The sequence below is a fragment of the Armigeres subalbatus genome, chromosome 2 (genome assembly GCF_024139115.2).
Source record: "Armigeres subalbatus isolate Guangzhou_Male chromosome 2, GZ_Asu_2, whole genome shotgun sequence".
Taxonomy (NCBI): Eukaryota; Metazoa; Arthropoda; class Insecta; order Diptera; family Culicidae; genus Armigeres; species Armigeres subalbatus.
In genome coordinates, this window is record NC_085140.1 from 363,524,257 (window position 1) to 363,548,991 (window position 24,735).

General features: G+C 37.8%; 1 protein-coding gene and 1 long non-coding RNA gene across 4 annotated transcripts; one reads left to right on the plus strand and one right to left on the minus strand.

Annotated features, from left to right (window-relative positions):
* Positions 1-4,462: 4,462 nt before the first annotated feature.
* LOC134217181 (probable GDP-L-fucose synthase) lies at positions 4,463-23,043 on the minus strand. Of its 3 annotated transcripts, none has more exons than XM_062695963.1 (5): positions 22,942-23,043; positions 22,726-22,867; positions 5,287-5,530; positions 5,005-5,229; positions 4,463-4,919 (listed from the first exon to the last, which is right to left on the minus strand). In XM_062695963.1, exons 2-5 carry the CDS (start codon positions 22,851-22,853, stop codon positions 4,545-4,547), a joined length of 972 nt encoding a protein of 323 aa, XP_062551947.1. In that variant the 5' UTR covers positions 22,854-22,867; positions 22,942-23,043; the 3' UTR covers positions 4,463-4,544. The 3 variants fall into 3 exon arrangements, with proteins under 3 accessions (XP_062551947.1, XP_062551948.1, XP_062551946.1); XM_062695964.1 differs by having other exon boundaries at positions 22,937-22,981; XM_062695962.1 differs by lacking the exon at positions 22,942-23,043 and having other exon boundaries at positions 22,726-22,930.
* Positions 8,486-17,741, plus strand: LOC134217180 (uncharacterized). Its single transcript, XR_009980936.1, has 3 exons — positions 8,486-8,861; positions 8,941-9,275; positions 17,403-17,741. It is a non-coding gene; the product is annotated as an uncharacterized LOC134217180 (long non-coding RNA).
* Positions 23,044-24,735: the final 1,692 nt, after the last annotated feature.

Genomic DNA, 24,735 nt, shown 5'->3' on the forward strand with positions numbered 1-24,735 from the left:
GTGTGACTGCTTTCACTTCTAAAGTTCAAATAAATATTGGTAATGGGAAAAACTAGAGTGGAAAAAAAAGTTTTGATTAATTTGGAGCACCCCTAAATCATGTCCGATTTTACTCAAATTTGGATAGGGGAATATTTTTGGCTACGAAAACGTTTGCGTTTCGTCCGGTGTTAAAATTCGATGAAATTTTTTTTCATCATTTCACAAAAATGTTCTAAGAGAAAAAATCAGTTTTTTTCAATAATTTTTATTTTTTTAGATAATGTCAGATCTCGACGTTTCATGCATTTTTAAGTCATTTGGCATCAAAAATAAACATTCGATTTGCGACTTTTCTTTTGATCCACCCTTGGGAAAATTTTCATGGATAAAATTTTCAAAACTTTGATGAATTTTAGGCACCCCTAAATCATGTCCGATTGAGCCCAAATTTTGCAAGGGTTCATATTTTGTGGTAATGAAACTTGTGAGCAATGTCGTATTTTGATGACATTTTTTTCCATACATTCCATTGGCACCCTTATCGATATGGCTGGGAAAAAAGTTTTTACTCCAAAATGTCATATTTTTGCTAGATCTACAACTTTGCCGAAGAAACTTTTTTAATTACTTTTGTAAAAAAGTTAGATTTTCAACCTTTTTCAATAGTAGGAACTTTGAAAAACAAAATCCACTGATTGATTGTGTGATTTTTCCTTTAAATTAATAGTGTTTTAATAGTTTCATTACGAAATTTCCAGTACCGTCGTGCGGGGCTTCTTTTGACAAATCAGGGGCTACTTTGGACATTTTAAAACATAAAAAAACATTGGACATTTTAAAACATAAAATTATAACGAAAATTACTATAAAATTGTCATTATCAATCGGGTGACTTGGTGATAGTTGGATGGCAACTTTCTGTTTCAAATTTGGTATTTTTTTCGTTTAATTTAAAAAAAAAATCAAAAATCCAAAGTAGCCCCCGGAGTCAAAAGAAGCCCCGCACGACGGTAGTTTCAAAAATACAGCCGAAGGAACAGGACGTGTGCAAATAAATCTTGCGTATTCAACTCTATATTTCACATCTTATGAAAAAATGTTTGTAATCCAATTTTGTTCCATTGTAATGCATTGAGCCCAAAATCACCAGAATTGCGGCCGATCGAAAAATACAGGTCTGGAATGAAAACACGAGCTTTGGAGGCTTCCGATTTGATCATATCGATCATCATTACATAAAATACTGATTTGGCCTTTCGCGTCAACATTTTGTATGGGTAATAACTCTTACGTCAACATTTTCGATTATCCGACTAATACAGGTAAACCATCCAAAAACCTTCTTTTTAGTTGCTTCTATAGTAAAAAACCAAAATAAAAAATAAGAAAAGCGCTGAAATCTAATTTTAGACATTTTTCAGATTTTGGGAGAGCATCAATTTCATTGTTCAGGCCGGTACACACTGCAGCACTTTTTTATTTTTTTTTGCTTTAGATTTTTGTAATAGTTGGAGGCGTCGAAAGTATGATTTCTTTGGGAAAGTTCGCTTTAATTAAGTTAAATAATCGACTGAGACAGTAAAATGAGTTGATTTTTTTTTGCTGGGATAGAATGCAGGCTGGAAAATGTTGGTTAAGGACGTGTATCAAATCTTATGAGAGCATTTAAGAAAAAGTTCAGGCATTTGGTTATATTCAAGAATAGCAGTGAAATAGTTATACCTAGAGGCCTCTAGTTATACCTACATAATCAAAGCTTACATATTGTAGTTCAGTTTCTGAAAATTTCGTGATAGTCTAATTTTTGGTGAGTAGTTCAAAGTGATGCAATTTAATTCCGTACACCCTTTATGCCCAGGGACTTAAGAATGTTTCTCATCCAAAAAAATACTGCACCGGACCGAGAATCGAGCTCGCAATATCCGTATTGGCAATCCTACGCCTTTGCACGCAAGGCTAACTGGAGACTCGCCCAGATATTTTGAAATTAGGTTCAGTTGGGATTGCCTTAACGTAAGGGTCTGCTATTGAAACTCTGATAAATCTAGCCATGACAGATTAAAGCTCGGATTTCCGGATAAACTGATACGATTGGTCAAGGCGACGATGGATCTGGTGATGTGTATAGTTCGAGTTTCTAGGGCATTCTCGAGTTGCGTTACGCGCAGAAGGTTACGGCAAGGTGATGGGTTTTCGTGCCTGCTATTCCGCATCATTCCCTGAAGATATTTTCTTTGGAATCCCTAATGAGATTCCCTTTGGAGTCCCTAATGAGATTCCCTTTGGAATACCTAAAAAGATTCCCTTTGGAATCCCTAAAGAGATTCATTTTGGAATCCATAATAAAATTCCCTTTGGAATCCTTAATGAAAAGCCCTTTGGAATCCCTAATGGGATTCCCTTTGGAATCCCCAGAGAGATTCTCTTTGGCATTCTGAAAAAGGTTTCCTTTGGTATCCCTTAAAAGATTCCCTTTGGAATCATCGAAGAGATACCCTTTGAAATCCTTAGTTCCCTTTGGAATCTCTAATGAAAAACCCTTTGGAATCCCTAATATATCAGGACGTTATGAGATTGCGGATCTGGTTTTCAGCAGCAATGTAATTTCTCAAAAAAAAAAAAAAAATACCTTTGGAATGTTACTTACACTGCTATGTTTCCGAAAACATGCTATATTTCTTGGTAATATTTTTAAACTGAAATAATTGCAGATTAAATTATATTTGTCGCAATATTGAATGATATTTTTGACGCAAGTATCTTTTAGCACTTGAGTCATTTCTGTCATTTCGTGCCAAGATACGTGTTCAGAATCCCGAGAAGAAAACTTAAGCGATTGACTTGATGGAAAATTGAGCGATCGTTTCCTTTTTTTTGGGACAGGATGTGCGGTATTCGGAAACATATAAGGAGAACATAGACCAAGTGTCTGACGTCGTTGAAATACACGTGTATCATGACCTAGAGCTCAAAAGGATCCGCTGCCCGAATGAAGCAGAGTTTCGGGCTTATGAGGTGGTGCTAAATTTGAACGATGAGAACTTCCGGTGGGAGTTGAGCCAAAGAATTTTTCGTTCGATGAAGTGTTGAGGGCCATGTTGAGGGCCTAGGCGTATTGAACACCTGCTAGCTTCTCATTGGACTGCCCATGATCGCATAATTGTAACACTCGCATTTTTGTTCATTTTGTAAAAAGCCTGTGAATCGTTCAAAAATATATAAATTTATTGCATATAATTCCACAACAGTAAAAAAGGCTTTACTATCTTTCTTCTCTGTGGAAGCTGGAAATAATAGAGTTTGTGGGGAGGATTGACAAACGATTTACAAAATCAACCAAAATGCAAATGTTACAAATATGCAATCACGGGCAGTGGAGCACTTGATCGATTTATTGGCCTTCAAAAACACTGAAGCTGCTGCCTCGTTCCTATACGAGCGGTAGCGTCGGAAAAGCCATTTGCGATTAACTTAAGAAGAGTCAATTCTGGACGATCATTATCTCAAAACCAGTTCCACTAAATCCAGGATACTTCCGAGAAGATTAGCTTCGAGTTATTCTACATCCAGGATACTTCCAAGAAGATTTGCTTCCATTAGGCATTCCACAACGAACCTCAAAGGAATCCTTTAGAGGATTCCGAAGTGAACCTCTTTAGAGTTTCCAATGGGAATTGTCGTGACCGGACGAGCTCTGACACGAACTCGAGAAAACCGAAAACATTCTTGCGTTACCATGGAGTACAAATTAGCTCAATACACGTGTTATGATTCGTGTTACGCAATAAATGAGTGCATTGCATATCATTAGAACATATGTCAAATGCAGATTACAAGGAATTGATGATAATGGTATTTTGATAGAATATTTTTATCGTAACGTCTAATGCTAATCTTATCCAATCCAGGCATCTCTTTAGGAATTCAAAAGGAAGTCTCTTCAGGGATTCCAAAAGAAATCTCTTCAGCACAACTCTATGGATGCCAAACAGAATCTCTTCAAGGATTCATATGGGAAACTCTTTAGGGCTTCCAAAGGTATTTTCTTCAGGGATTCCAAAGAGAATTTCTTTAGTCAAAGTGAATCCCTTTAGGGATTATGATGGGAATCTCTTTAGGGATGTCAAAGGGAATCTCTTTAGGGATGTCAAGGGATTCTCTTTAGGGATTCCATCGTTACGCGCTGATGACAACACGCTTCCCACAGCCGATGCCGGTCCCTCTTCCATTCATTACAAACAGTACTTGCCAACATCTTGCTTCGGCTGTTTCCACTACCTCCTGGTACATCATAGAGAGCCGCTTCGATCCCAATATACAGCGATTAATTTACAAGATTTTTTCGAAGAGTTTTTTTTTTGTTTCATGAAGTGATGTTTGTTTTGTGTGAAATTGAATGAAATTGAAATGAATTATTTTTGTTTTTATCAATTTGTATGTTTATTCTAATGTAGCACTTCAATAGCCGGACCCTGTAGTATATCAGAAATAAAATACATATTTTGGGAAGTTCGTTTTATTGATCATAAATAACCTTTAGCAAAAATAAATAAATGCTCTATTCACTTTCGTGCTTGCTCATAATTTTTAACATACCACTCAACCGATTCTTTCACAGCGTTATTAAAATCAGTAAACTTGAACTCTGGCAGCAGTGTCCGTAGTTTGGCATTCGACGCCGTCTTTTTGTACTGCCCATCCGCCTTGCTGGAGTCAAATTCTAGTTTGCCCTTGAAACCGAACGCTTTTACCAACGACTCAGCCAGCTGAGCTATCGACACTTCGGACTCTTCATCAACCGAAAGGATGATGGGTTCGACACTTTCATAATTCCGTAAGACCCAAATGAAAAGTTTTGCTAAGTCGATGGAATAGATAAATTGCCTAAGTGGTTTGCCGGTTCCGTAAATGGGAAATACTTTTTCCTCCTGAGGTTTCTGCAGCGATAAATACAATTTTAAATCATGTCTAATGCTGATCAAAAACTAACAAACTGCTTCATTTGAGCCACCTTCAAATTACCTCTGGATCCTTCAAGTACATAATCTCATGTAATCGGTGTATCATTCCCGGAATTACGTGACTCACACCAGGTGTATAATTATCGTACGGTCCGAACACATTGCAGGGAACAACTGAGGTAAACATATCGCCATGATTCTCATGGTAGGCCCGGTTGGTGATGTCGATCAACCGCTTGGCATAACTGTAGCCGAAGTTCGAATCGTGCGGTGGTCCATTGTGGATCTGAAATAAAAAGTCACATTAATTTATCAGATCAAACGAAGCTTCCAAACGCAGTACCATTGTCTCATCGATAGGATAGCTAGTCTTGTCGGGGAAGATACACGTTGACAGACAGGACACTACCTTCTGCACCTTAAACTCGTGGCTCAGCAGCAAAACGTTGTCGTTAATTTGAATATTCTTCCGCAGGAAGTCCAAGTTGTTGTTCATATTGTGGAACAAACCGCCTACCATAGCAGCCAGGTGAATCACGTGCGTTGGCTTGTGGCGCTCGAACATTGCGCGCGTAGACTGTAGATCGCTGTGCAAAGAGAATAGAAAACATCGAAATGGAACGCGATGAGTTGTGAAGTGCTTTGCATCTGGTGGTTGGTTTGGGAATCATAAAGCCGATACACAAACCGCTTCACAGGAGTATTGAAAACGCTGTACCGAAGACTATCCAAAATGGAAAGGAAAGCCAGTTCAAAAAAATAATATAATATAATATATATAATAATAATATAATATAAAATAATAAAAATATAACGCAAGACGAAAATCTGGCACAACCAGATTAATCATCACAAAAAAAAACTAATGCCAAACTATTGAAATATCAATCAGGTTTTTAAAAAATCATAACAAACGAAAAATCATGACTGTTTTTATATCTTTATTTACGAGCTACGACGCTTTCAGCCCTAGGCTGTCTCGTCACGGAAATCATGACTATTTTCCATATTTGACTTAAACTCATAATTTTATAGAAATAATATAAGTAGAATTGTTAAGTACGAACGTGGTACGCGTCGCAGTATGAGTTTTTGCAGAAATGTAAGGGAAAGCATCTCGCATTTTGAGAAGCGCCAAACTGAATATAGACGCATCGATCAACTCCCTTGACATTAAACGAGTTTGTAATATCTCCATTATACGATTAGTCCTGTACCTTTAAGTTTTAAAATCATCACATGTTTTCCATTCCCATTTTTAATAGGCAAAATCTGACACACAGGGCAGAAACTAAAGTTGATTGTTAAGCAAAAGTGAGCAAATGATTTTACCACTGTATCACCACTAAGTGCGAGAAACGGTTTAATCAATAAATGCTTTTGTAAAAAGGACGTGGCTTTCAAGATGGTCGATTTGGGCTTTGTTGTATAATCACCTTAACATAGAATTTGTTAATAAACGCTCCTAAAGAGCATGTTTTGAAAGAACTACAGTTGCAAGATCATCGTTTTACCGAACATTTGAAAATTTAAATTCAATTTTGGAGAATTAAGGTGCAACCTAAGCCAAAACAACAAATATTAAAGTACAAGATCGTCGGGTTTTTCTACAAGTCTATCTAACAGTATGCTAATTTAGCATGTTTCTTATATTAAATGATAACAGCATTTTAAAAATTGAATTTAGGGGGCTGTTATGATAAACCACAGTTCTACATCTCCTTTCTCTTTCTTTCACCATTTGAGTGGGCGATTTAATTTATTTTTATTAAATTGAACTGACCAGCTCCCTTCCCCTACTGGCTCACGTAATTTAATTCCAACCCCCAACTAGCGCTTTGACTAGGTGCCGTAGCTAGTGAAATTTAAACAAAACAACGAACTGTTAGGCAGAGTTAGGGACGTTCCGATACTTCCGATATATCGGAATATCGATATTTTTGTTTTGATATTCGATATTTTTGTATCGATATTTTGCCTTCAATATATCGGTCATATCGATATTTTTGCTTTCGATATCGATATATTGAATCAGAACAAAGTAACACAAAAATAACAATATTTTGTGAAATCTTTGAAATGAATCCGAAATGCAGCATTTTTAATGGTTTAGAGGATTTTTCTTGGTAGCGCGGATGGTGTGAGGTGTGCGTTGCCATCACAAATAGTTTTGGCAACTCGACACTCGGCGTGTTGTGCAACATCTGTCATGCCCCTGGCCCTTGAATCCTAATGCCAATAATAAAAATTATATATTTGACTTGTTCCTATAGCAACTATCATATATGATAAATTAGATAAATTAACTTAAGGCATTAAGGAAGGTATTTGCGGAAATGGAAATTCAGAAGAATTGGAAAACATACGAAAATTTCCTTCAAAATAATGCCCCGTAGGAGTTAGAGAGAATTTCCTTAAAATATTTCTACGGGGTTTCTGATGAAAGTTTTGATTTTTTTTTTCTTATGGAACTTTTTGCGTTAATTTTAAAGAATGTCTGTAAAAATCGAAAACAATTTTCTGCCGAAATTCACGGGAAAATTCTGAAAATTCTAAATTTCTTTTGAAAAATTAAATCAACCCTAAAAAAACTTCCGTGGAAATTCGGAAAAGAGAATTTTTGGTTGTCAAGAATCAGAATAACCCGAGGAGAAATACAGAAAAATTGTCAGTGGAATTTCAGCAAATATCTCGATTGATCAGTTGATTTTTTCGAGTTAACGGAAACTAGTGAGGCCAGTATCATTCCAAAAACGACGCAACCGGTTAAAACTACGCCGCTGCCGATGATTATTGGACAAACACACTCTAGAAGCAGATTAAGCAGAATTAAGTAATAGAAAAAAAGTAATTTCTAATAATTATTGTTAAGAGGTACTACGGTAATACGATTGTAGTTGATTAACCAAATATATTCTAAAAAATTTCATTTTCGAAATATCATATGATTTTCCGATATATCGATATTTTCATTCCAATATATCGGTGATATCGATACTTATCGAATCAAATATCGATATTTTGAAGTATCGGAACGTCTCTAGGCAGAGTTATAGGAAGAACATCGCTTTTGAATCAGAACTGCTGAAAAAATGCACTCGATTTTGCCATTTTTGCCTAGCCATAAATTAACAAGGGGTGAATTGGATTTGACATATGCTGTGTACAATTTTTTTAGTAAAAACTTAGTAGCCATGAATTATGGTCTCCTATACTGCCTGTAATCGCATAACTGTCCCATATGAATAGGGACAACGATGCGGTTACAGGCAGTATAAGTCTGTCAAATTTGTTCACTTTATGATGGATATAGTTTCAAATTCGAGTGGAATGCAGAAAAACTTTGTTTAAGGTTAGACTCTATTGTATTTACTACACAGCAACAAAATTTGTAATATGCATCGACGTAATCTGAGCGATGTAGCAAAATTTCGATGTGATAGCAAAATTTCTATGTTTATTAACATCTTTTTGGATGTTATATTACACCACTCGAATATCACGCAGAAACAGATTTACTCTTTTCCATTACATCACAATTGTGTAATATTATAGTGTCTGTGCATTGAATAATACACAGCAATAGCTGCTACTTATGTGTCAAATATCATTGTTTGAAATTACACAAATCCAATGTAATATCGCATTCGATAATAATGTATTTTTCTAGCAACACTGCTTAATTTGTTTTGACTGCTGTTGATTTGGTTTTTGGGCGGCCGTCATACGCCATTTTACGTAGAAGAAGTGAGAAGCAGCGATATTTAGTTTATTAAATTATTCTAAACAATAACTTAGATACGTAATTTAATACTAATAAATAGCTAGTGGACAAGACAAATTAGTGGACAGTGGCGTACTGTATTTTCAACAGAATTGCAGATCCGATTTCTGTTCTATGGACAGAATAAATAAAAGGTGAGTATGACGTGTTTGCGGGAAAGCGCATTCCGAACAAGATTCGAAAAGAAAATTAATTCTTATTGCATCATTACAGCTCCCTATAAATTCACCATAGGTCGCTTGCCATCTTCCCGAACTCCGGGATGGGCACAAAACTGAATGTGGCTTCCTCTGAAATTCCGGGATGAGATGACATAAAGGTGATAAATTGCTGCAAGGGCGAATTTCCAAAGCTATGAGGAATTACGAGCATTTTAACATTGTCCTGATGATATTGGCTGGTGGTGACTTTATGCCCAACAAACTTGGTGGTAGCTTCTACAGACGATCGACGGAAACCAAAGCGGCACTGATATTCCGCTGCGCAAAATGGAACACGGAATACGCGGTCAAACACAAATTATCCATCAACTCAACCTAGGAAATAATGTAAGTTCGAAATTGTCTTACTCTGAACCAACATTTCAAGACAAAATTGTCAAAACGACTTATCTGCTTTTGTAAACAAAGATTCGAACGACGATTTGACGAATCTGATGGCTCTCCCACGCAAACCAGCACCATCAACAGGTAGCGGAAACCTTCACCTACCTATTGTTGTAGTTGGTTCGCGTGGGAGAGCTATCAGATTCGTCTAATCGTCGTTTGAATCTTTGTTTACAAAAGCAGATAAGTCGTTTTGAAAATTTTGTCTTGATTTAAAGATAATTAATCAAAATGAGAATCTTCGGGAACCCTAAACGAAATCCTCGGATTCCCAAGGGAGCCTACCGCGGATTCTGAAGAGCAATCTTCAGAATAAAAGGTGACATAAAACCCGCACAAGATATGCTATGCTATCTATCAAAAGCAATTCCTTTGAGGATCCTCTGGAATTCCGACACAAAACCTTTTGAGGATTCCAAATGAAATCATTTGGGAATTCTAATGCTTATCCTTCGGGAATTTCTAGAAACGGGGGACTTCGATGAGAATCCTTTGGGATTCCAAAGGGAATCATTTTGGGATTCCGAAGGGAATCCATTGGTGGATTTCAACTGAACTCCGATGGGAATCCTTTTGAGATTTCGAGGGGAATCTTTTTGAGATTCTGACGGAAGTCCTTTTGCAATTCCGGCGGAAATCCTTTAGGGATTCTGACGGGAATCATTTTGAAAATCTGGCGGTAATCCTTTTAGAGTTCTGATGGGAATCCTTTTGTATTCAGCAGTGAATCCTTTTTGGGATTCCAACGGGAAGCAAATACGAATTCCGGCAGCAATCGTTTTGGGAGCATAACGAGAATTATTTTGTAGTAAGATTTTTCTCACATTTCGTTTTTGAAACGTATTATCCGTAAACTTTATCACAATCCGTACTTAAAACGAAACCGAGGAGAATCATTAAGCGACTCGAAGGGAAATGTTTTAGAGATTCCGACGAGATATCTTTCTCTAATTCTTACAAATCCTTCTGGGATTCTGACTCGTATCCTTTTATGATACTTGGATACCTAGTTGGCTACAGCGTCTATACACTTATGCCAGGCGTATTGAAGAGCACCATAAACGTCGGTCTTGGGCGATGTTCCAAAAGTTTCCCCAAACGTTAAGGGCTCCACGTCCGATTCCATAGCGTACAGTCAGCGTGTTCGTGGCCTTTTACGAAGTCACTTGCCTTTCTCTGGTTCTATTGAACATTGTATTCACTATTCTTTCTTCCGACAACCGCACAAAGTGACCAGCCCACTGAAGTCTACCGTCTTCTTCTTCTTTGGCTCTACATTCCAACTGGAACTTGGCCGACTTTTGAACTTAGTATTCTATTAGCAAAAGAAATTCCTTGATCACCTCGAAGGTATCCCCGTAACACTGCTTCCCAGGCGGGCCCTGTCGCGCTCGGTTCCGCGCACTAGCATGTACTTTGTCTTCGAGGCATTCACCATCAGTCCAACTTTTGTTGCTTGTGCTTTTCTACCACCTTAGCAAATGTTCGGCCGACAATGTCCATATCATCCGCGCAACAAATAAATTGATTAGATCTGCTGAAAATCGTACCCGGCTTTCCACATGACACGTTTTAGCGCGATGTTGAACAACAGGCACGAAAGTCCATCACCTTGTTTTAGTCCCCGGCGGGATTCGCACGAACTGGAGTGTTCACCCGAAATAATTACTCAGTTTTTCACACCATCCACCGTTGCAATGATCAGTCCAGTAAGCTTCCCAGGAAAGCAGTTCTCATCAAAAAAATTTCCATAGCTCAACGTGGTCTATATTTTTCTGTGTTGAACTCACTTCTCACTATTCACTCCTCACTTGTCATTCGACCCAATAACCATTCGGTCTAACGGCCATTCAGTCTGATAACCCAACATCAGTCCCATCTTCTTGGAAAAACATGTTTCCGAAAATATTTCAAGAATTTTGATGCCAGGGTGTCTTCTAAATGAGTTTGTGACCACTAAAGGCCTTTCGGGAACTTGTTCTAGGATGACTGTTCCGGTTGATATCCATCCTGTGGTTTCAACTTTATGGATAACATATTTCCGAAACAATTTCAAGAGTATTGATACCCATATTGCCAGGGTTTATTCCAAATGAGTTTTTGGTCCCTACGAGCCCTCCGAGAACCTGTTCCAGAATGACCGTTCCGGTTCATATCCATCCTATGGTCTCAACTACATGAATAACATGTTTCAGGAACAATTCCAAGAATTTTGATTCTCATATTGCCAGGGTTTATTCTAAACGAATTTATGGTCACTTTAGGCCCCCCGAGAACTGTTCAAGAATGACCATTCCGGTTGATATCCATCATATGGTCTCAACTACATGGATATCCTTCAGGAATTTCCACATGAATTATAAATAGTTTATATATTCTTCTGGAAGTTCCTTCAGGAATTTTTCTAAAAATTACTCAAAAAATTTCCTTTAGAAGTTTCTATAGGGAGTCCTTTGGAAATTTCTACAGAAATTCCTTCGGAAGTTATTACAAAAAAGCATTCGAAAAAATCCTCCGAAAAATCCACTAGAAATTCCTCAGGAAGTTCTTCCAGAAACTCCAGAATTTCCCCCAGGAAATGCTCCGGAAGATCCTCCAAGGATTGCTCTGGAAGTTCATCCAGGAATTGCTCCAGAAGTTCCTCCAGGAATTGCTCCGGAAGTTTCTCCAGCAGTTCCCCCCGAAGTTTCTTCGGTAATTCCTGCAAGTACCTCCAGGAATTCCCCCAGAAATTCCTCAAACAATAACTTTGGAAGTTTTTATAAAGAATCCTTCAGAAATTTTCGGAAGTTCCTCCAGAAATTCCTCCGGAAGTTCTTCCAGGAATTCCTCCAGAAATTCCTAAAAAAACATACAGAAAATCCAAAAAAAATACAGAAAATACGAAAATTCCTCTAAAAAATCCTCCGGGAGACCCTCCAGGAATTCTCCTGGATCTGCCTCCAAGAATTCCCCCAGACATTGCTCAAACATTTCTCCAGCAGTTCGTCCCCCCTCTCAGTTTCTCCAGTAATTCCCCTGGAAGTACCTCAAGGAATTCCCCCAGAAATTCAGCAAACATTAACTTCGAAAGTTTTTATAAAGAATCCTACAGAAATTTTCGGAAGTTCCTTCAGGAATTCCTCCGGAAATTCCTCCAGAAATTCATCAAAAATTTATTCAGAAGTTTCTACATGGATTCCTCCAGAAATTTCTACAGGAATTCTTTCGGAAGTTTCTGCAAAAATCATTCGGAAAATGCTCTGGAAACTCCTCTAGGAATTCATCTGGAAGTTCCTCCAGGAATTGCTTCGGAAGTTCCTTCAGGAATTCCTCCAGAAATTACTTCAGGAATTTCTCCGGAAGTTCTTTCAGGATTTCCTCCCGGAGTTCCTCCAGGAAGTCCTCCGGAATTTCCTCCAGGAATTCCTCCCGAAGTTCCTCCAGGAATTCCTCCGGAAGTTCTTCCAGGAATTCCTACAGAAGTTCCTCCTGGAATTCCTCCGGAAGTTCCTCCAGGAATTCCTCCAGAAGTTCCGCCAGAAATATCTCTGAAATTTTCTTCAGAAATTCCTCCTTTTTCTTAAGGAAATCCTATGCAAGTTTCTTCAGGAATTCCCCCGGAAGTCCTTTCAATAATTCTTCTGAAAGTTCCTTGAGGAATTCCTCCGAAAGTTCCTCAGGAAGATCCTCCAAGAATTCTTCTGGAAGTTCCTCCAGGCATTTCTCCGGACTTTCCTTCAGGAATTTCCCAGGAAATTCCTCCAGGAGTATCATCGGAAGTTTTTCCAGGAATAACCCGGGAAGTTCCTTCAGGAATTGTTCCGGAAGCTCCTGTAGGAAATCCTCCCAGAATTCCTCCGGTACTTCCCTCAGGAATTTATGCGAAAGTCCTTTCAAGATTTCTTCCAGAAGTTCCTTCAGGAATTCCTCCAAAAGATCCTCCAGGAATTTCTCAGAAGTACCCTGCATGAATTGCTCCGCAAATTTCTCCGAAAGTTCCTTCAGGAGTTTCTCCGGAGGTTCCTTTATGAATTTCTCCAGAAGTTCCTTCAGGAGTTCCTTCGGATGTTTCTCCAGGAATTCCCAAGAAAGTTCATTCAGGAATTCTTCCGGTAGTTCTTTTAGGAATTCCTCCGAAAGTTCCTTCAGAAATTTATCCGGAAGTTCCTCCGAGAATTTCTCCGGAAGTTCCTCCAGGAATTCATCCGGAAGTTCCTCTAGAAATTCATCCAGAAGTTCCTCCAGGAATTCCTCCGGAAGTTCCTCCAGAAATTCTTCCAAAATTTCCTTCAGAAATTCCTCCGCAAGTTCCTCGAAAAATACCACCGGAAGTTCCTCCAGGAATTTCTCCGGAAGTTCTTTCTGGAATTTCTCCAGACTTTCCTTCAGGAATTCTTCCAGGAGTTCCTTCGGAAGTTTTTCCAGGAATTTCCCGGGAAGTTCCTTCAGGAATTCCCTGGCATGTTCTTTCAGGAATTTTTCCGGAAGCTCCTGCAGGAAATATTCCGAAAATTTCTGCTGAAACTCCTCAGGAAGATCCTCCAGGAATTCCTCCGGTACTTCCCTCAGGAATTTATGCGAAAGTTCCTCCAGGATTTTTTCCAGAAAATCCTTCAGGAATTCCTCCGAAAGTTCCTCCAGGAATTCCTCAGAAATAACCTACATGAATTCCTCCGCAAATTCCTCCAGGAATTTTTCCGGAAGTTCCTTCAGGAGTTTCTCCGGAAGTTCCTTCATGAATTTCTCCGGAAATTCCTCCAGGAGTTCCTTCGGATGTTTCTCCAGAATTCATTCAGGAATTCTTCCGGTAGTTCCTTCAGGAATTCCTCCGAATGTTCCTTCAGAAGTTCCTCCGCAAGTTACTGCAGGAAATCCTCCGCAAGTTCCTTCAGGAATTCCTCCGGAAGTTTTTTAAATAATTCTTCCGGAAGTTCCTTGAGGAATTTCTGGAGATACTTCCGGAGAAATTCCTGGAGGAATTTCCAGAGGAATTCTTATAGGAAGTTCCCTGGAGGATTCCCTATAGGAACTTCCGAAGGAAATATATGACGAGTTTCTGGAGGAATTCCTTGAGAAACTTTCAGAAAAAATCCTGGAGGCACTTTCGGAGGAATTCGTAGGGGAACTTTCGGAAGAATTCCTCGTGGAACTTCCGGTGCAATTGCTGGAGGAACTACCGGAGGATTTCCTGGAGGAACTACCGGAGGATTTACTTCCGAACGAATTCCTGGAGGAACTTCCGAACGAATTCCTGAAGGAACTTCCGGACGAATTCCAGGAGGAACTTCCGAACGAATTCCTTGAGAAACTTCATGGAGGAACTTCCAGGAGAAATCCTGGAGAACCTTTAGGGGGAGCTCCTGGGGGAACTTACGGAGGAATTTTCTGGAAGCACTTCCGGGGGAATTCCTGGAGGAACTTCCGGAATAATTCTTTGAGGAACTTCTGGAGGAATTCTTGAAGAAACTCCGGGGTAATTACTCAAGGAACTTCCAGAGGAATTCCTGGAGGAATTACCGGAGAAACTCCTGGTGGATTTTTTGGAGGATTAACCGAAGGGTTTTCTGTAGAATCTTTCGAAGTAGTTCCTGAACAAATTTCTGGAGGATTCTCTGTAGATACTTCCGAAGAACATTTTTTAGGTATTTTTGGAGGAACTTCCGGGGGAATTCCTGGAGGAATTTTTGGGGGAATTCCTGTAGGAACTTACAGGGAATTTCCTGGATGATCTTCGGGCGGAACTCCTGGAGGAACTTCCGAAGAAGTTCCTGGATAAATTTTCAGAATAATTCTTGGAGGTCCTTCTGGAAGAGTTTGCGGAGGAACTTCCGGAAAAATTTTGAAAGCAATTCCTGGAGGCACTTCAAATTCCTTACGATTCACCTTGTAAATCTCGCTTAACTTTTCAAAAGGACCTAAGTAACATTTTTTTCATGAATTAATTTGAGTAGTGCAATCGAAAGCTTTCATATTGATCTGTTGATTGCGCTATTCAAATTAATTCATGAAAAAAATGTTACTTAGGACCTTTTGAAAAGTTAAGCGAGAAATTTCTTGCTATTTCCAATGGAAATCTTAAAAAAAAATATGTAAATTCCTCACGATTTCCCATGCAAACCCCTTACAGTTTCCCATAAGAAACGTTAACAGTTTCTCGTAGTAATTCCTTGCAATTCCTTTTGGAAACTTGTTTCAATTTCCCATTGATGTTCTTAACAATGTTCGGATGTTCCATGGAATTTCCTAACAGTTTCTTATTAAATTTTCTTACAATTACGTTCACAATTTGCCATGGAAATTTCTTCGAATTGCCCTATGAAACTTTTAACAATTTACTGTTCAGAAAAATATATTAAGCTCTTTTAGTGGAATGTATTCAACCGTCTAAGACGAATTAAGTACTCTCCATTTAATTCCACCAATTATTTTCGATATCCTTGCAGATACGTATTTCGACCACAACTGTGTGGTCGTCTTCAGTGTCTCGTACTTGACTCGACTAGGTCGTCAAGTCGTCAAGTCGAATCAAGTACGAGACACTGAAGACGACCACACAGTTGTGGTCGAAATACGTATCTGCCAATATATCGAAAATAATTGGTGGAATTAAATGGAGAGTACTTAATTCGTCTTAGACGGTTGATTTTACTGTTGATATTCCCAAAAGTTTCTCATGGATATTCCTTACAAATTCTCATAAAATTCTTTAGAATTCCCCATTGACATTCGGCACAAATTTACTAGCAGTTTGCCTAATGTTCTTATAGAAATTCCATACAATTCTCCATGGTTTCTCATGGAAGTTCCTCTCCGCTCATGGTTTTCTATGGACACTCCGCAATTTTTTTCATGAAAAATCCCAGAACAGTTTCTCATGAAAATTCCTAACAATTTCCCATAAAAATCCCATATATTTTTCCTTAAAAATTCCTTTCTATTTTCAATAGAGATCCCTTGTAATTTGCCATTGGTATTATTTAAAAAAATTCTATGGAAATTTCATACAATACGAGAAAGGCAAAACTCCTTAATCAAGTAAAAAAAGTTATATGAATTCTTCTCTTATTATTGCAGAAAATTTTTCAATGATATTCCAAAAGGGTTCCCGTCGGCATCTCAAAAGAATTCACGTCGAAATCCCAGAAGGATTTATATTGGAATCTCAGAAGGATTACCATCAGAATCTCATAGGTTCCCGTTGGAATTCAAAAGGATTCCCGTCGGATTCATCGAAATTCCAAAGGGATTCCTATTGGGTTACCAATAAGATTCCCGACGGGATCCCGGAAAGAATCATGTCGTGATTCGATAAGGATTCCCGTCAAGATCCCAAGAGGGTTTCCGCTGGGATCCTAAAAGGACCATCAAAATAATTTCCTTCGGAATCTCAAAAGGATTCTCGCCGAAATCCCAAAAGGATTTTCGTCAAAATCTCAAAAGGATTCTGTCCTCAAAAGATTTACATAGGGATTCCAATGCGATTATCAATAGGGATCCCAAAAGCATATACGTCAGGATCTCTAAAATATTCCCGTTTGGATACCAAAAGGATTCTTGTCGTGATCCCAAAAGGATTCCCGGTGGAATCCTTAGAGGATTTTCTTCGGAATATCAAATGAATTTCCTTTCCTCCCAAAAGGGTACCTACCGGAATCCCAAACAGATTTACATCGGGATCAAATCAATATTAGAGTTGTGGCTCCAAACGTATAACCGTTGGTATCCTTAAAGGAATGCCATCGGGATCAAAAAGATTCCCATCGATGTCACGCGAGAGGATTGCCTTCGGATTTTACTAACGATTTGTTAAGAAAACTCAAATGGATTTCAGAAGGAGTCCTACCAAAATCCAGCATTGGAATCTATAAGGAATCCCGTCGGAATTTCAAAATTATTACCATAGGGATCCCAAAAGGATTCCTGTCGGGATCCCAAAAGAATTCCCATCGGGATCTCAAAAGAATTTTCGACTGGATCCCAAAACGATTCTCGTTGGAACCTTAAAAGGATTTCCGTTGGAATCTCATATATTCATGCTTCAATTAAGTATCCTAAAAAACACTAATCATCGCCTATTTCTATTTCCAGCGTTTGAAGTCGTCCAAGCACTCCGCGCCGCTCGACTATTTTCTACGGTAGAAACGCAAACGGTAACTCGGCTGAAAGAATCCATAAAATTTCGAGAGAGACGCCGCCAACTTTCCGCCATGCCATTTCATCGGATGTTCAGGATGACTCGCTACGCCTGACTATTGATCATTACAAAGAGGTGCGGTTCTAGCTGCGGATGGACCGATCAGGATAACGATTCTCACGTTAGGATTCCAGGCGGCGAACTATTCCCCTCGGTGTGATACAAATTTCATGTGTATATAATAGAAAATGATAACAAATAAAAAACAATATCATTTAGATGCAAATTCATAAATGAAAAATAAGAAACCGAAAATTCCACCTTTCGAAAATAAACATTTTGTCCGGTTTTACATCATATTCATTTACATCGGCTCGATTACATCATATTTATTACATAGAAACAATGTACGTCGTTCCTGTAAGCGCTGTGCAAGAATTATCGTCTACATCGAAAGAGTGTAATATCACAGCTCTGACGGAATAGTCTATGTGCATCTGTTTCGAATGTAATATTCAACAACTGTTTTTGCTGTGTACTAATCGATATTTATTTTTAGGATATTGTGGAAACATCAGCTGTCCAGAAAGAGCAGACTCGATTATTAGTTTTGAAGAAAATTATAGAGGAGTAGCCAAAAAGTGAAATTACGATTCTATAACATTCGACGTGAATCGTCGATATTGCATACAAGTTGTAAGCAATATTGTTAGGAAGAGGGCCATTTCAGCGTAGAATAGCGTTTTACGCGCTGTTTATTTTTCATTATGTTTTTCTGTGCACACACAGCATTAACTTGAGCATTCCTATTCATATTGCAATCCATGATAATTCTAAGGTTTTTAACTGTTTTAGAATATTCAATAATGTTATCCCAACTTTTACCATCGGGGCATCTCGCACACACCTTCTGTTTTTGGAAGTTAATTGGGTCCTAAAATGAAGAATCAATATTCGATTTTCTTTCAGGGAACGATGAAGGTAATCATTCTTAACGTGTCAGTTTTTCTGTTGACTCAAAAATCGAAAAGAACATTGTTTAATTTGAAATTGAAAAATAGATGAAAAATGCTTCCTCGACATTTTCGGTCTTGTTTGACGTACGGATTCAAACGCACTAGCAAAACACCGCAGGGCACTTGACTCAACCTTTGACAGTTGATATATGGGGTTGACGTTTTGGGCTGATGGTTCATTCATTCTGAAATGTTGCACAGCCCAAAATTTGCCTTAAAATGTCTTAAACAAAAAAATATTATTTTCACTGATTTAGAATTTTACCAGAATTTTTATAACAACGGTACAAGTATTCTTGACCGATGCACTATCGTTTGCAACCATAAACGAGGTAGGGCTTTAGGACCCAATTAAAGTCCACGTATTTCAACAAGAATAACTTATCAAATAAAATGTGTAAAATTTATCGCGATAACGTATACTCGACGTTTTATTCGGAGTGCAAGACACGTGTGGGCCTGTTTATTTATGGCCGAACTATATTAAAAAAGTCATATTGTGAAAAACATTTAAATATTCTGAAAGAATTAAATTAACCACGTTTTTCTACCTTAAGGTGAAGCGTTGTGACACTCAAATTTCCATGTGATTGTGTCATAAAAATCATCAACCATGGATTTGTAGTGGTGGAAACTTCCAATACAAATTCAGTCAGCATACACGTGGGATTCATTTCTTGTTAAAATCCAACAACAGTAAACATTGCACGTATTCGGAAGAATTCAGCCCAATTTAGACGCAGTATTAATCAATACAATCTAAGTATGGGATGAACTGATGGAATTTGTCAGAAAAGCATCAGTTTTTCTTTGGTTTAGAAGAATATTTATGAATTTTGTTTTCACGATGCTGGCTGTTTATGTTTACATCTTAAACCGTTGTTGCCAGCTGCTCAAACACACCAATAACAAGATCATTTTTTGCTCCGATTTTTCAGTTTTTACAATGCACTTCAAAACAGATTCAATAAGATATTATACTGCATCAATACATAATGCGTTAGGAAAAGATTGATTAATTTTATCGATATTTTACATGTTTCCGCTATGATTCCACAATAGTTCATATCGACATCACTGTCTGTTGCTGATCTATGATTGTTTGCATACGAAGCTACCGACGACGTGCAGAGTGTTGAAACCGGCGACGTCGTTGGCATGGTGCGTTACTGGGTGGAAATTTTTTCACTTTGTTCACTTGCTTAATGCTTATATATCTTCCCTAAATTAGCGCTATGTGATGATATCATCATACCGCCGCATAGATTGAACTTCGAACAGATTTACAGATAGAGATTGAAGATCGAGTCCAGATTTACTTTTTTAGTGAGAAGATGGTCAGGTATGTAGTCAGTATACGAATTAAAATTATCGGTGCATATCCGAGTGGCTGGGGTGGGTGATTGTTTGACTGTGTTGGTAAGCCGCAAGGCAGCCGTTCTGAATGACATGTCATGAAGCCTTAATGGCTACAGAGTCTTATCACAATGGCTTGCGCTGATTGTTCGCCTTAAGCGGCCATATTTTACTCGGTACGAGAAAGAACTGTCTGCGTTATTTCAATACTATGAAATGGAAGAGATGAAAAAAATGTTTCGTTTTGTGTTGTACTTACATCATTGTTATGAATATCTTGATGGAAATATGAAAACAAAAGAATAAAATAAAAATATCAAATAAATGCAATTGATTTGTTTTAGTATTTATCACACTTAAATCAAAAAGAATTTGTTAACAAAACTCGATATTTTTTTAAATTTTCACTCCGTCATATGCAATGGTAAAACAATGAGAGAACATTGTAGTCATTATATAGAACAACCATACATTCGATGAAATAAAAATCAACAGTTTATGAAAACCATATTTCAAGAAAATTTTACAACCTTCGATCGAACAAGTGTCATTTGAAAAAGTGACTATTCAATTTCCGGTATAAAATAATTATGGCAAAAGAACAATGTGCGAAGTGGTCATTGTTCACATTTATTGCTTGTCACGTTGCCTGAACGTTATCACTCATTCCTAATCAATCGAAGATGGATGAAGTTTTTCACGGCTTCGAAGCAGACGCGGGCATAGATAAAAACGGTGGTAAAATAGGGAAGATCCATAAAGTACGTCACGCAAAAATTGGCAATTTTCAACCCCCCTCTCCCCTTTGTCACACTTTTTGTATTAAAACTCTAAAAATTTTATATGAGTGGTCACGCTGCTCGGAATCCCCCTCCCCCCTAGGAGCGTGACGTACTTTGTGGATGGCCCCATACTCAAATGTAGTAAAAGTTTAAAGCTGCTGCACAATGGTTTCATCTATCATAAGGATAAACAGGTAAACTATTAAAAGTTTAATTGATTAAAAAACATTTGTATTTTCACATAAACTCAATAATCTAGGTCGAACGAAAAGTGTATTGGCAGTGTGCCCTGAGGCGAGAGCAAGAAGGCCCGAAATTTAAAAGACGAGCAAAAACAGAAGTTGGTGCGAATAATTTTCATGCTTTACTAGCGACAACGGAACATCTCTCGATTACTTATAGGTTCAGGCAACGATTTCAAAAACGGCACAAAGAAGAATCTGCCAGCGCCAACGAGGCAGCGCGACTTCACCTAAAGACCCTACCGATTATGAAAACATAATTGATGATTTTACTAAAACCTCTGACGGCAGAAACTTTATGTTGGCCAACAGTGCAAGGGACGATCAAAGAATTTCTGTGGTTCCAGAGGGATTTAAGCAAATTTTTACCGTTCATGGTTCAATCGGTCGAGGAATGGGCCGAAAATTTGCTCCCTTTGTGCATATTCTTCTTCCGAATAAAGCAGAGACCACATATAAAAGAGCTTTCAAGCTGTTGAATAAGTAATGCAAGGACAATAAAATCAATCTTGACCCATTTGTTATTATGACTGATTTTGAGGTGGCTGAAATGAATGCCATCAGAGAAGCATTTCCTGATTCAACGTCGTTCGGATGCTATTTCCATCTCTCCAAAAGCTGCTATAAACGGTTGCAGCAACTTGGATTGAGTGTACAATATGCTAAAAGCACATAAATGCAATTGGCATTTCGACAGACCCAAGCTTTGGCCTTCTTGAGCCCGCAAGAAGTGCCTGAAGGATTTGCTGCCGTCGAAAAGAACGCGCCAAGAAAAATGAAACCTTTGATCGATTACATGTCGGACAACTACGTTTTGGGCAAAATGAAGAGAAATCATGCTACTCGTCGATCCAAACCGAGATTCCCACCCGAGGTGTGGTCAATGAAGGCGAATCTGATGAAAAAAAAACCTCGTACTACCAACGCGATTGAAGGTTATTACAATAAGCTAAATGGATTGCTGAGAGGAGGACAGATCAAATTCTACGCGATCGTCATTTTTTTTCCAGCAAGAGGAAGTATCCACGTCAGCAGAATATATGCGCTACTTGCAGGGTGATATGATGACAGATCGACGGAACAAGAAAATCAAATCAAAGGAGAAGAACTTGAAACATTTTATTAACTCAAGTCTAAATGAAAATGTTAAACTATTTGACCACATTCAGGGTCTAGCATTGATACCTCGGAAGAAATAAAGAAGAAAATCAACAATGTCTTTTTCTGAGGAATGACACATTCTGGGGAATAGTATAGAACCGAAATTACTTCTTAATAGATTACGTTTGCAATTACCAATATGTACGGGAACTGTTCCGTTTTCCATCTCACTGAACATATATTCATCTCATCGTAAATCAAAGAAATACAGCACTAATCTTGTCGCTTCTTTTTGCTAAAACGCGTGCTCACTGCTGGAAAAAAATCACAAAAATAAGAAACAAACCAAATGCCTTTTCATTGCTCTGTTTTTCATGGGATGGAAATAAGAACTATGGGATGAAGTGCCGAACCGTTCCCCTACTTGGTTGTTGAAAAATTCTCTTATGTTCATGTACATTTTGCATTATTTAGGGAATTTAATATCTACTTATTTCTTTTACCCTAATTAATTCATTATTGGTTATTTCATAATTTATTATGGAAAATTTCTTATTATTCACAAAAATATTATTTTATTGCTTTGCCATTAATTAATGATTACGATATAAGATCAAATTAATCACAATTCATCCAAATCAATTGCAAAAGTTTTTAAACAGAGATTAATTGAAATGTTTTTTTTGTATCTTTATTATAGAGATTTTCAGCCAACGGCGTAATTGAAATATTCTTGAAACTTATTCTAGACCATCTAAGCCAATAGAACGATAAACTTACGTGAGATCCGCATCCTTCGAACCAACAAAAATCCACTTTTCATCGGTAGGTTTCTCTTCGTTGACGACTGTTTCAATCGCTTTTCCAACGAGTCCAGATCCTCCTGTTACCAGCACGGTTTTTGTCATTCTCGTTGAGAAGTCTGTGAAGTTTTATATTCAGAAAATGTAAAGAAATTTTAATGCAATCTTATTGAATATGTTTATCACACGTTACTATTTATTAAATAAAGTCAACCGGTGCATGTATTGTTGACGTGCGTAGAATCGAGTGACATTTACAAAGAATGCTGTCAGTTTATCAACAGCTCAGCAACAGCAATCACTTCAAACTTTCGTTACTGGCGTTACTTGCTCGTTTTCTCTATTTTGCTCCACACTGCAAGCAGTCATCATACCAGGTACTTTGGCGTCAAGGCAGCACCGAGGTTGTTGAATATGGTAAATGTGGCTGAATGTTGGTTCAACTCAATGACGATAGGTGGTGTTCATACAGTACTTATATTACCAAAAATATTTATCTGGTCGTTGTCATTTAAGATTTCTTGATTTATTACATGGCGAGATGCGGATATTATGACGAATAAGAATCGTCCGTCTTTGAAATGAGGAATGATAAAAAATCAAATGATATAAATTCATGCGCATGCATGGCTTAGAGTGAATCTTATTACGTGATTTGAATCCAATTCGATTTGATTCAATTTTATGTATTTTTTTATGTCTTCATTAGAGTGATTTTTTAATTACAATATTAAAATTTTATGTGTTGTATTCTATGCATATTACAAAAATATCTGTGTTTAGTTAATAAATCCTAATTATTCCAGACCGGCTAAACTTCAATAGCCACGTTGACCTTACTTGCGTGAAGGCAGCAAGGGTGATAGCCCGATAGTTCAGTTCATGCCGAACATTGGTAGGGTGACCATATGGTATCCTAAAGGAGGACATGTCCTCCTTTTTCATTAAAAATCAGATGTCCTCCTTTCGCGCTAAAATGTCCTCCTTTTTGGATATTTAGAAACAGTTGAATAATTACCTTTTTAATTTAAATTAGTTTAATAAACAATACTGGAACAGAAATCCATTCGTTGCAGAGATTATTCGTTGCACACATTTGCGTTTTTTGATTTCTAAAATGAAATATTTTCCTTTAAGTTTGCGAATAAAATCAATGTAAATATCGTAAATTAAATGCGCGATTTACAATAACACAGTTGTCAAAGGTATCAGAAGAATCGGAATTGTGAAAAATGGATTACTTTAGCAAACATGCAAATCCTCCTCAATTTTCTACAAATAAACACCCATCGAGTTGGCTTTGGAACGCATCGCATGGTACGTTTCTTGAATATGTGAGGCAAAGAGTAGCCGCCACGCCTTCAGAACGTCGGCTCCAGTTTTGATAATTTTGAATTTCTTTAGTTGCAAACTTGGTGATACAGTTGACCGTATCATTATCATTTACATGCCTTAAATTGTGTTTCTCAAGGGCCTGCAAAAATAAAATCTTCACTGGTCTTTTAATCAATGTTCTCTATTGCTAAATGTTCATAATTGTATGTGATGATCTTTTCTGGTAATTCTGTGTAATATCGCTGAAAATGCCAACAAAATAATATTCAACACTAGCAGACCCGACGAACTTCGTTTCACCTAAAATTTATTGATTCTCTGGATAGCTCTCGAATTTTGAAAAAAAAATGTGTTTTGTTTGTATGGGAGCTCCCCTTTCGAAAGGGTGAGAGGTCCCGAACCATCTTAAGAACCTTCCCCGGCCCCAAAAATCCCTGCATACAAATTTTCACGCCGATCGGTAGTAGTAGTTTCCGATTCTTTAAGGGTCAGACAAACAGAAAATAATTTTTTTGCAATTCCTGATCATAATATCTGGTTTACAGTTCGTCTTTGAGTGATAAAACGGCCTACTTTTCCATACCAACGGAATGGGTGCTTTAATGACCATTATGCAACTCAAATGGGTTGCATAATATTCATTATAGCACTC